Raw genomic sequence first — 13,690 nt, forward strand, 5'->3', positions numbered from 1 at the left:
ACATATTCGAAAAGGATCGAAAGAATTGATCACATTCGATCCGTTTCATAAGAAACTTGATTTAAAACTCGTTACGAAAATAAATATTATGATATCGTATTGAAAATAACGATATGATCAAATATTGGTTTTTATGTCGATACAAAAACATCCAACTCCACGTTTGGCCTTATCCAAAAACAAGATAAATTTAATAGCATGCGGCTGCGGACTACGAGGTGCATGTGACATTGAGTAATAAGAACCAAATTTTATACTACTATATATTATAAGACAGAGTAGATAATTAAAATAAAAATAACAAAAATATCAAATAGATGAGAATTTGAGATTTTACAAAATCAAATTATATGATGCATGTTGGATAATAAAGAAGCAAGATATTTGAAATTTATACATCATATTTGGCTTTAAAAATTATGAAATTTTATATATGTTTTTTCACTTCGAAATGCCATTCACCCTCGTCAATGGTGGGGTCTTCCAGCTCCGGCCTTTTGTTCAGATCAATCTGTTCTTGAAACCAGCACGGTTTCAGCGACTGAGAAGCACGCTCCTCCTCATTTGCGGCGGGGGCCGCGGACAATGTGTTCGTCTGGACTGCGTCGAATCTGGCTCCCACCTCCGCCGCCTTTTTCCGTATGGAGTCGGCGGAGAGGTCTTTAAGACCGCAGCAGATGATCTCATCTGGGAAATTGAATTTCGCTGTCGGGCCCCGGAGGTAGTACACGGCGGTGTCATAGGCCCGCGCCGCCGCCTCGGCGGTGTTGTAGGAACCGAGCCAGATTCTTGATCGCTTGTTGGGCTCCCGAATCTCCGCCACCCACTTGCCCCACTTCCGCCTCCTTATGCCCTTGTATGGCTTCTCGCTCCGCCTCCGAGTCACAGCTTTGATTGCACAGTCGCCGCCGCCAGCTTCCATCTCTCTTTGGAATCTAAAATCCCTCAAATGTTGCGCACCAAACTCGTTAACAGCGTCTCTACAAGTAATAGAAAATGTCTCAAAAAATTACAGAAAGAAGTGAGAGGCTATACAGATCGTCGCTTTCTTTTGTGGATTTTGAGTTCTATTATTTCTTCCTCGTTCAAACCAAATTTTATGGGCAAAAAGTAACTTACAAACGACTAAGTTGATATATAAATAAATAAATTCATATAAATAAGAATGTATATAAATGCATTCATACAATATGTGTGTGTATGTGTATATATGAGTTTACAAAAACTCACGTGAAATGGTCTTATAATTTCATTTTGTGAGATATATATTATATTTGAGTCACCTATGAAAAATAAAAATATTATTTTTTATTGTAAATATAGAGAAAGTTTGACATGTTTTACGAATTAAGATTATCAGATCGCCTCACAAGATTTCTATTGTGTATTATAATTAATCATATTTACTTAACATATTAACACTATTATATATAATCATAAATATAAACTATTGTGTATTATAATTAATCATATTTACTTAACATATTAACACTATTATATATAATCATAAATATAAACTGATTATTACACATAATATCGTTAAAGAAATATTTGGTTGTATTTGAATGGTAAGACTTGATTTGATGGCTTTGGATTTGGATTCATTAACACTTGACTTCTCTTCACTACGATTTTAATTCAATAAGTTTCAATTTTCAAATAAATCTTCTTCAATTTAAATTTATGTTTTTAACAATCAAATTATCAAGTATAAGAGTTATTTCAAATCCAAATTTTAAAATACACGATTTAAATGAAATCCTTCATACCATTTGAAATCTTCACAAAAACTCATATGAATCTGCTACTCATATACAAATTTGTGAGACAATATCACGTAAAATATACTCTAAAGTCTTCCATTCTTATATTCATCCCGTTTAAAAAATCATTGTTTAACGAAAAGAGGTTAAGAAACTAGAAACAAGGCCTCCTTGTTTCTAATTCTTGTCTTCTTTTTTTTCTTTTTTTTTTTTTCATTTATACAATAGAAGTTATCTTTTTATTTTATTATGCGTATTTTACTAAAAATTCCATCCATCTTGCCTGGTTTATTCATATTACATTCCATTTTCGTTTTTATTATATTATGATAAACAACATTGGTTTATTTGTTTCCCAAAAAGAAGAAGAAGATAATTTTCCACTCTCAAAACATCACGGCAAAAACTTATGTGAGACGATTTCACGGGTTGTATTTGTGAGACGGATCTCTTATTTGGGTCACCCGTGAAAAAATATTATTTTTTATGCTAAGAGTATTACTTTTATTATGAATATGGGTAGAGTTGACCCGTCTTACAGATTATGACCGTGAGACGGTCTCACATGAGACCCACACAAATATCACTTTACACTTGTTAATTTGTTTAAAAAAACCAAAAATTTATTTTCCAAATACGTGCAAACAAGAAAAAGAAAAACGAAAAGTAAAAACACTTCTCTTTCCAAAAAAATAAACCCAAGAATTTGCCTTCCAATTTTATAACAATATATTAATTATTATGTACCTTCTTGATTCGTTTCTTATATATTCCAAATTTTATGTTTAATTTTATTTCTTATAAATGAAATACTTCATTGTAGCAGAAAGATCTCTTCTCAAAACTGTTTAAACGATTATTATTTTTAGATTTATTGTTTGAGTTAAAGTGACGGATACTTACACCAAAGAAAATTATATATTTCTCATACGATATTCATATTTCATGGTTAAAATAAGTAAAATAATTGTATCAGCACCACAACAAAACATGACTATTTAGAATATTAAAGCCTAAAATATATCGACTTAAACCACGAATTATGTCATTTTCTCTTAATAGTAACATATATTATGCTAAATTAATTCATCACTTCCTATTCGAATGATAAATTGAGAGAATCCATCTTTATCGATTATTTGCAAATAAATAGCTCGGTCCTTTTTTTTTTTTTTTTTTTTTTATATTATTGTTTCGCTGTCTGAAAGCGATATTGGGAAAGAAACGGATAAAAAGATTCGATTAAAATATTGGATATTTTGTATGAATAAATAAATAAGTCCTACTACTTAGTATTAAACTTCATTCTGTGTAATTTTTAATATGAACTTTATAGATATATATTAGACTTAAATTAATTATCAAAAAAATATTAGAAAAAAATATATTTATTGGTTAATGTAACATATACATCCGGTGACAATTAAGCCACTAAGATTCGATATATTAGAAATCTCAATATGTGAAATTAATATTCAAATTATACTTATATAGCAACATAATTTTTTTTTTTTGTGGCACGAATATTTTTATGATAAATAATTCTTATGTTATTATTTGAGCAAAAACTTGTGTGAGACGGTCTCACGAGTCATATTTTGCGAGACAGATCTCTTATTTGAGTCATCTATGAAAAAATATTACTTTTTATGTTAAAAATATTATTTTTTTGTGAATATTGATAGGATTGACTCGTCTCACAAAATAATATTAATTAGTTGTTTTTATCCAAAAATTTACAATTTTTATAAGATGACTCTCTTCCTATTTTCTCGAGTATACATTAATTTCTATTATTTTTTAAACATTGCCGCATTTTTCTTTGGTATGATTTAATTTCTATGCTCTTTTTAAATCGTTTCTATTAGTCAGATATTTATTTTATCTGCCCCGAGCAATAATTATCATTAATAATGAGTATATACTAATGTTTTCCCCTTTATAAAATATGTTCCTAATTTCCTATGTAACCAAAAGTTGACTCAATGATGGGTCGACGCAATAAGAAATAAAAGAAGATAAATTAAGACTAATACATAATACGAAGCGGCGGAGCGGTCCAAAGAGTGTTTGGCACGTATTAATTGCACAATTAGTGTATTTAAGATTTAAGATTAAGATAATATACGTTTTTCATTAATAATTTGTAGGAGGTGGCTGCTATGTTGTGAAGACAGAGTAATATCGTGCATTCTTTGTTGTAACAAAAACTATACGAGTGAATATGAGATGTTATCGATCCTTACAACTTGACATTTCTGAAAATAATTAATAATATTAATTTCATTCCATAAGCTACGAAATATATTTTTCATTATAAATAATTAAAATATCATTTAGATATTCATCTCACATTCGATTACGAAAATTTTTCTTCAGGATATTCATAGCTGAAAATGCTCTTTCCACTATAGTAGTTGCGACCTGTAAAATAAAAGAAGTAGATTTTTTGTGAGATGGGTCAACCCTACTGATATTCACAATAAAAAGTAATATTCTTAGTATAAAAGGTAATATTTTTTCATGAATGACTCAAATAAGAGACTCGTCTCACAAAATACGACTCGTAAAACCGTCTCACATAAATTTTGGCCAAATAAAATTCAAAGTCACGAGCTTGTAAACTAACGAGTATGACACATATTCTTATTTGTACCATATTTCTAGAAAATATCACCAAAGTCCTTGTAATTCAGAAACTTCAAAATTCACACGAATACTCGTCACAAACTTCTCAAATTGATCCGGAAGTGACAAATGCTCAATATGCAATTTTTTTTTGGGAAAAAGTGAGACAATTAATCAATGGATAATTTCACATCAAAATTCATTCATTCTTACATTTGATTTTCACAAGTTAAAAATCACGACTCACGCATGTAAGATTTAAATGTGAATAGTTCGATACATCTTTGGGGGCTGTACGTTAGGATATAGTTTGATACGAACGATGAAATTCAATATCTTTACATCATTTTATGTTCAACTCAGATGTTACGATATTTAAGTTCGGATAGCTATGTTATTAATATATCATCCACCATATGAGTCGATTGATACTTGTAAGTTGAAGTTAACCCGTATGATGATGGAGATTGATATATATTATTTCTCGACAAAAATAATTATAGCTGACTATTTCTCGAACTATGCCGGTACCATGTTAGATATTATAATTTAGCATGATTCCGTAGGTTGTACCTAACGGTATTATTATTAATTTCATCACTAGATTGTACCAAACCATTCAAAAAGACTTTTACGGAATCTCCGATTTTTAATCCGGCCACACTGCGTAGACTAACTTAAATTCCACGTTAATCGGCTCGAGTATGAATTTATTTTGTCGCTTCTTTTCCTTCCTCTCACTATCTTGTTATTGATAAGAATTTTCGAATTGTACATCATAAATCGGTTCAATTGAAGTTGAGGAAATGCAAATGTGATAAATCCATGTTGTTTCTCATGAAAACTTGCGGGGTGTGACATGTCAAAAGTGAAATGATCTAACTTCTTTTATCTAGCGTTGTGTGTCTCGATTCGACTGTTTATTGTAATTCATTAGATATTGAAAGGGGGCTGTTGATCATAAACATGCATGAGATAAATTATAGTGTGTATCAGAAGTTAGTGTTGTGCTTTGGTGTTGTCAACACGAGCACACAACATGCAGCGGAAATTGATTGTTTAACACACACATAAACTTTTAATAAATAAACACCAAATTTTACCAGATGCACAAAGTGATCAACCGAACACAAAAAAGATTCGCATCAAAATAGGCTTGGCTCTAGTAATTTTCTTCTATGGAAGAACTCCTCGGCCCATCCTATCAAAAGCTCACACCAAAAGACTCATCAAAAACTCCTACAAAAGTGATCACCCGATCACAGAAAATTTCAGCAGCTGCACAATAAAACGATCACCAGATCATATAAAAACTGCAGAGCAAATATATGTTAGACTCTTGTGATTTTCTATCTGCGAAAAACTCTCCCGTACAACTCTCTGAAAAACCCCACGAAAAGGCACACACGAAAAACTCCCACAAAAAGGACTCTCTTCTCTCTAACTCTCTCTTCGCGGTCGTGAGTCCCCCATATTTATATTCAATGCTTGATCTAGAAACAATTCATAAAAGAGTTCTATAAAATATTGAAACAAGATTTCATTACATAAAACTCTTTTAAACAAGGATAAAATATCTTTAAAATAAAAATATTATTAAAAACAAATCCTATAATATCTAAAGATAAATCAGCCATAATCTTATCAATTAGAAATAAATCAAACACGATCTTATAATTTAGAAAGACAAAATCTTAAATTAATATCAATTTAGCAAAAAAAAAACAATAATAAAAAAATAAAATATTCTTTTCAGGTATGACTTCAAAGCTTAAGATGTAAACCGAGGAATATGATGAAATTATAGAAAAAAATCCATCAACAACATCAAATTTAATTATGTTGTTATGAATTTAAACGACATTTTTACAAAAAAAATTGAAAGAATATGTCAAAAATATATTCAAGTAAAGCAAAAACTTGTGTGAGACGGTCTCACGTGTCGTATTTGCGAGACGGATATCTTATTTAGGTCACCCATGAAAAAGTATTACTTTTTATGCTAAGAGTATTACTTTTTATTGTGAATATGGGTAGGGTCGACCCGTCTCACGGATTATGACCCGTGAGACGGTCTCACATGAGACTAACTCTTCAAGTAAAGCATACATAATCAATTATCACTCTTATGTAACTTGATAACAAATTGTTGGAAAAACATAGGTAAATCATTTTTCAGCAAGAACAACAATGACTAAATAAATATCGAAAAACTAATAGTATAATTTGTTTGTCAATGCCTCACAATCTATGTTCATAATGATCACTATTTTCAAGATAGTAGCATTGAAAATCTTGGACCACAAAATATTTAAAACTTTTCTCAGATGATTTTGTACTAAACAGCCACAAATATTGGCAGCTTATTAATTTGGCAGGGGTTCCCTACAATGTACATGGCATGGTTGTTTCTGTCGAGTGAATACATATGTTCACACAATTTCACACTCACTGCTACATGACATATTCTATTAGGTTTGATGTTATAATCAATATAATTACTAATTCACACCTTCAACAATTTTCATAGTCGAACACTTGAAAACTTGATCAAACATCGGCCCACGAAACCATTTGGAAGAAACCAAGCACAAATTACTTGATTCACGATGAGAAGTTAGCTGATCATATGAAATAACCTTTCTCGGTGCTATATGAACAACACATTCATTTATGTTCGAATACGAATTTTTTCTAGAGTAGATCTCTTGTGAGATGATCTCACGAATCTTTATCTGTGAGAAGGGTCAACCCTACCGATATTCACAGTAAAAAATAATATTCTTGACATTAAAAGTAATATTTTTTTATGGATGACCCAAATAAGAAATATGTCTCACAAAATACTACCCGTGTGACCGTTTCACATAAGTTTTTGTGTTTTGTGTCTGACTAGAATTTTGAACTTGAGTTGTTCACAATTTCTAACATAAATATATTTGTTTTAATATTTTTAAATTTAATTAATTATCTTTAGAAATCTAATTAATAATCATAATTAGAAAGAAATTTATTTATGCTAATTTTTTGTAAATCCGAGGTTAAAGAATAGAGTGATAAATATTTTGATAATTTCAAGGATTTGAAAAAAAAGTGATAATATTAGATATGATAAATATAGTTACATTAAAAATTTTAATTCGGTATTTAAAATAACTTATATTAAATTAAATATAGAATACTTTTTCTCGACACACGTACGAGTATCACACAAAATAAAACACAATAGTCGAACACAATGGACAAAAGGCAATACAAATCATCGTCAATTGTCCAACACCAACACCATGGTTTACACACAGTTTGGAGAAGCTTGTTAAAGATTAAATCTCGACAAGTGAATATACCACTAACATGAATCGACTGGCAACATGGCAAGTTCCAATCCATAGTAACATTCCACAGTATTTGGTTCAAATTGGAAATTAAAACAAACTTGTATTTAGACAAGAGGAGGGTACTGCTTCGCCTGCTGTCGAACCCTCTTCTTATATTCTGTTGTGTCCTGCATGTGTGTTACGACGAGGAATTCTTGATCACCAAATAATTCCAGAAATATACAATAAGGTATCAATGAATTGAATCGAGGGGGAACAGGAGGGCTTAAGATCAAATTAACAAGAAATGTTTATGGAATCAGTCCACAAATTGGGGGGGGGGGGGGGGGGGGGGGGGGTGGGAGGCGGGGAAGAAGCATATTCGGCAGGTGATAACAATGACATAACATGGCTGAGATAATAGAATACTAAGTGCTATGAAATATCTATACGATCAGCACACAAAATGGAAACCAACAAGTTGCAATTCAGTACGTGATAACAATAATTCACAACCAAAAACAGATGTTCTGCAATACTATTCTTGAATAATTACACCCAAGTATAATTGGTCAATGCAAATATTTTTTTTAAAAAAATTTAAGGGAAGTGAAAGAAATGCAAATGGAGACAACGACAACCTTTTTTTATATATCTAATACCTGAATAAACAGATGGTAACCCTCAGTTTGTGCTGGATCAGATGGATTTGGTTGATCCAACAAATCTTGAATGCCAACCAAGATTTGCTTCACAGTGATGGCTGGTCGCCAGCCCTATAAATATATATAAGAAAGAGGTGGGGAAAACAAGTTGTTTTATATTTGAAATGAGCATTAATCAATGATTGATAATAGAAAGCAATTGAAATATACTTACACTATCTTCATTGAGAATTGAGAGGCAAACAGTTCCAGAGGGATATATGTTTGGATGGAAAAAACCTTGGGGAAATTTACATTTCGGTGGCTTACTAGGATAATCTTCACTAAACTGCATCGTGAGAGGGTAATAACCACCATCCCAGTCCGTCTGCGAGACCATCAATTATTAAATAGTGCTAATCACGGTTCATCGCTCTCAATTTATTCAGAACGAGCATTTCATAATATTGGCGTTGAAACTCCGAAGTATATATATAAAAATAATCCCAACCTCAACCACAAGAAAAAGAATAAATATGATCGGGCTTGACAAAAATAATCCCAACCTCAACTCATCCAAACTCAAATGACTGACAAACATGCAAATAAAAATAATAGTTTGGTAAATTATGTTTTGTGAACCAGCTTCAATACTTATAACTGTATCTAAAATGTGTTACCTAAAATATCATCACCTTTTATAATTTAATGTGTAATTGCTAAATGTCTATTCCTAAAATTCACGTTAAACGAAAAAAGTAACAGTTTCATCGAAATTTTTTATCAAAAAACTTATGTAATTTTATTTTCTATTTTTAAAAAATTAATCAAGAGTTACTAAAACAACAAAGTGATTTTGTAATTTATAAAATGTCTTTGCACACATGCAAAATGTGGGCTTGATTTCCAGTACAAAATTAAACCATTGCCATTTAAGTGAGTTAAAAAAAAGATGTGCAAACATGCTAAATGCTTCTTTTATTCAAGCATAGAGCAAAGATAGGTGAGACAAACAGCACCCCAAATCGTAACTACCTTATTATTAATACATAAAAGAGGCTAATAGAATCAAGTGAAGACAAAGTTGCCAAGCACTGCGGAGATACCAAACGCACTACGTAGCAACCTCGACAGTTTCTAGAAAGATAATTCTGTTTTCAAACTTTTAAGTAAGAAATGAGAAGACAGATAGCCGAATTATGCCATATCCCACCCATAAAGGGAGAAAACATACATCATATTCATACAAAAGAAGAAGCAGAAACCGATTCAAGTTCAGTTGCTGAAACAACACATCCCATAATTGGTTCTTTGATGCCTCTTTACAAGGTGGACAACTTTATATTTCAGATACTGGATACCAAAAAACTCTAATTTAAGATCATTAACCATCATCTTCAAGCCCATCCTGATCAGAGCAAAAGTACATCTAGCAATTCTGGCAATCTGTCTATCAAATATTTTCCATTGTCACATTGTCACCGCTGCAAATATTTTCCATCACTAAGAACGAATCTAGTTATGACTAAGGACCATGAGATCCCAAGAGTTCCACCGACAGAATTTAATACACAAGTGCCATGAGAAAATACAGGAAAGTGTCACATCCAACGCCAACAATAAGGTATTGATTTTTGTGCTAAACTAAACTCACAAGACAGACTGTTGACCTTCCAACTTCATCCAGACTATTTTCTTAAGAAAATCAAAAAATTTGCACAAGAGACTATTTTAATAGCCAAAATCAATTGAGATCCTAGTCTAGGTGCCACAAATACTAGCAAACAAACTGTGACTTCCGGTTCTAAACAGAATTAAGCTACTGCTACATATGCTTAGAACATAGTTATTTTCCTCCAGAAAACCTGAAATTTCAAAAAAGTTTGACACCCTATATGCCGTCAAAACAGCAGTAAATGCATCTCAAAACGAAAAAAAGGAAAGACTAAAAAAAATAACCAGCAACAAAATGAAAAATCGAAGTACGAAATACTTACCCCGGCCTTACCAGGGATTGTGCAGTGCCAAACCATCATGTTCACAGTACCATCAGGAAGAGTCTCAGGTTTAGCCACAAAACCCTAAAAAAACAAAAATTTACACAAGCCCAACAAAAAAAAAACAACAATCAAAGAACCCACATAAAAAAATCCCCCACCCCACCCGGGAAAAAAAACGAACATGAGGGTGATTTTTGCGCCACGATTTGCGTTCCTCGATGAGGCGGCCGCGAGCTATACCTCCAGACATCCTTCTCCAAATATAAAAATTACCCTTGTGCGTAAATTCTTTCACAGAGGACAAGATAAGCAGCAGACTCTCCAACTTCAGGGCAGTGCTCGATTTATATCGAAGAGAGAAGAGACGGTTGAGATTGGATCTCATTGAATCGTGTGGATGAAAATCAATATGACTTTTCTCATTATTTCTCTTCTAATGCTTGCGTGCAAACCACGCCCCTATAAGTCTCCTCGCGGGGAAAACACGTGAGTTTGCCGGCAATGTCCCAACTTGGTTTTTTTTCCCTTTTATGAAAAGTTTGAAGTTGTTTTATAATTATTTAAAATTATTCATATTATATAATAAATATATTGAAATTTAAATATTATTATAACAAATTATTATATAATTTTTTTTATATTCTTTGTGATATATTTAATTGAAAGTGACAAAATTTTGTCATTAAACTTATTTATTTATTATTGTATTCGATATATTGATTAAGTGGAATTATTATTAATTAAATATATTTTTTTAAAATCATATATTATTTAATCTATCAAATTTTTTAAAAAATACATATATAATATTCAAAAACAATTTTTTTTGATCATTTATCAGCTGAATAAATTCTGATTAAAATTTAAATTATTTTTAAACCTGCTAACAAGTATTTATGCTAATAATAATATCAATTTACAAACAATCAAAATATCAAAAATTCATAATTACAATGTTTACTTAAAAGTTGTCAAACATAAATTTTATATATTTATTTAATATTTTTGAAAGTATAAAGAACTTAACATGTAAAAATAACACAAAAACTCGAAATTGTAATATAAATTAAATGAAATTATAAATCAATGCAGATATCTAAATATAATTTATATTTTCAAATGACGTCATATTCAAATTTAAATTGTAAAAAATAAATAAAAAAATTTCACATTAAATAACATGTTCATTATATATTTATTATTATATATTTAATAAATTAAGCGGGTATTTACATGATATAATAGAATACTAAATTTATAATAAAGCATTGCTTTATATATATATATATAGAGTATAAAATCTTTTTTTCCTCGAACGCTATATATTAAAAAAAAAACAAAAACTTGTGTGCGTCAGTCTCACATGTCGTATTTTGTGATATTGATATATTATTTGAGCCATCCATTAAAAAATATTACTTTTTATGCTAATAGTATTACTTTTTATTGTGAATATCGGTAGGGTTGACCCGTCTCACAGATAAAAATTCGAGAGATCGTCTTAAAAGAGACTCACTCTTAGAAAAAACAATTAAGTTACAATTAACAAAAAAGTTCTTTTATACCACAATCTTATTATACGAAAATAAATAAGATAGATAAATATTTTGATAGATAGTTTAAATTATTGTATAAGTTATTGATGATTTCTTTTATCCAATAAATTAATATTTCTTTTCGAATCTTGCAAATTTATCTTTATCTATCTTTTAAAATTAAATCATACTTTTTATACATATTTTTATTTTTAGATTAAGGAAAAATCATTTATTTGAAAATAATTAAAATTATCGTGTTTATATAATTATTTCAACTATATAAACGAGCAAAAAGACAATAATTATATATCTTACTATCTTATAAATTAGTTATGGAAGCATACGAGGAATATATATTTTTTAATATAGTTTTTAAATCATATAAGGATATTCTTGATAATATTAATTGTGACTTCACCAAATTAAATTTCATAAAAAGATATTTATTTTAATAATACGAATAGATATATCAATATTTATATGTTATATGGTGACATTTAGTATGGAAATTCCAACCAAAGTTGTTTAAATTTGTAAATGTGAGCTATTATTTGTATTTTATTTAAAGTAATTTCTTAAATCTTCGGGACAAAACTCGTTTGTTTGATAAATTAAAGATAACGGTTAAAATCATCGGGTAAGTTCAACAATTTTTAATTTTAGTAACTAAATCAAGATTGAGTCTTTCACCTTGTAATTTTGCTATTTCTTGAATTTGAATTCTATTGATCTAAGATGTTGATTTAGAAGCCAGCAACGAGCTATTGCTTGCATTTATTTTAATAGTTTCTATTCGACTGGAAGGGGAAATATCAACATTTCGCATGAAAGAAGGTAAAAGAACAAGAGTTTGTGTTATTGTTAATCAAAATTTTCATCGTCCAGTTCAAACTGAACGTGATGTCAGATATTCAACAATATCCGTTATCACACAAAAATATTTGACTTCATATCATAAATGCTTTTGCCCTACCTCAGGTCCTCAACGGCAAAAACTTGTGTGAGACTATCTCACGGGTCGTATTTGTGAGACGGATCTCTTATTTGGGTCACCCATGAAAAAGTATTATTTTTTATGCTAAAAGTATTACTTTTTATTGTGAATAAGGGTAGGGTTGACCCATCTCACAGATTATGATCCGTGAGACGGTCTCACATGAGACTCACTCTACCTCAACACCAACAAGACAAATACCAAATTTAATTACTTAAAAGATCAAAATTCAAAATAAATTATTTACAAAATAAAGAGCTATATTCCCATAAACAATGGGATGCTTGAGGGACATATCAAGTGAATGCAAACGAGGAAAAATGGTATTTTTTTTAAACAATGGGATGCTTGAGGGACATATCAAGTGAATGCAAACGAGGAAAAATGGTATTTTTTTTTAAAAAAATAGTTAGAAGCTCTTTAATATAAATTTATAAAATATTATAATTTTTGTTTTTTTTATCTTTTTATAAAAAAATTCATAAAATTTGTTTTATTTATTTTTAAATATTATTGAATAGTGCTGCCAGATTTTTTATGTGAATTAAGGTTGTGTATTATAGGAGATTTTATGAATTTTAATTACTTTTTTAGATTTTAAAAGTTTAGAAGTTTTCAATCAAAATTTTCATATACTCAATAGACGTATCAAGTGTTATTCAAAATATATTTTGTAGAGTTTTAAAAGTCACGTGATGTTCAACGTTGATTTTTAAAGATTATATAGTTATTCGAAATGTCAATTAACTTTTAATAACTAAATGAATTATTCATTGATATACAAATATTAAAGTCTAATATACACT

At 29.9% G+C, this 13,690-nt stretch overlaps 2 protein-coding genes across 2 annotated transcripts; both read right to left on the reverse strand.

Annotated features, from left to right (window-relative positions):
• Window positions 1–293: 293 nt before the first annotated feature.
• Window positions 294–1,134, reverse strand: LOC140824786 (ethylene-responsive transcription factor ERF011-like). The gene has a single exon (XM_073186338.1). The coding sequence runs from the start codon at window positions 920–922 to the stop codon at window positions 428–430; it is 495 nt and encodes a 164-aa protein (XP_073042439.1). The 5' UTR covers window positions 923–1,134; the 3' UTR covers window positions 294–427.
• A 6,473-nt stretch (window positions 1,135–7,607) lies between these two features.
• Window positions 7,608–10,756, reverse strand: LOC140823592 (SUMO-conjugating enzyme SCE1-like). The gene is made up of 5 exons (XM_073185010.1): window positions 10,534–10,756; window positions 10,350–10,433; window positions 8,588–8,740; window positions 8,371–8,484; window positions 7,608–7,896 (listed from the first exon to the last, which is right to left on the reverse strand). The coding sequence occupies exons 1-5, from the start codon at window positions 10,735–10,737 to the stop codon at window positions 7,834–7,836; spliced, it is 618 nt and encodes a 205-aa protein (XP_073041111.1). The 5' UTR covers window positions 10,738–10,756; the 3' UTR covers window positions 7,608–7,833.
• Window positions 10,757–13,690: the final 2,934 nt, after the last annotated feature.

Source organism: Primulina eburnea, chromosome 2 (genome assembly GCF_022965805.1).
Source record: "Primulina eburnea isolate SZY01 chromosome 2, ASM2296580v1, whole genome shotgun sequence".
Taxonomy (NCBI): Eukaryota; Viridiplantae; Streptophyta; class Magnoliopsida; order Lamiales; family Gesneriaceae; genus Primulina; species Primulina eburnea.

Excerpts from the sequence above, each read along its gene's own strand:
- LOC140823592 (XM_073185010.1), bottom strand. The coding sequence starts at position 10,737 with ATGAGATCCAATCTCAACCGTCTCTTCTCTCTTCGATATAAATCGAGC. Across the intron at positions 10,434-10,533 it reads GGCGCAAAAATCACCCTCAT|GGTTTTGTGGCTAAACCTGA; the intron begins GTTCGTTTTTTT and ends TTGTTTTTTTAG. Across the intron at positions 7,897-8,370 it reads GTTACCATCTGTTTATTCAG|GACACAACAGAATATAAGAA; the intron begins GTATTAGATATA and ends ACACACATGCAG.
- LOC140824786 (XM_073186338.1), bottom strand. The coding sequence starts at position 922 with ATGGAAGCTGGCGGCGGCGACTGTGCAATCAAAGCTGTGACTCGGAGG.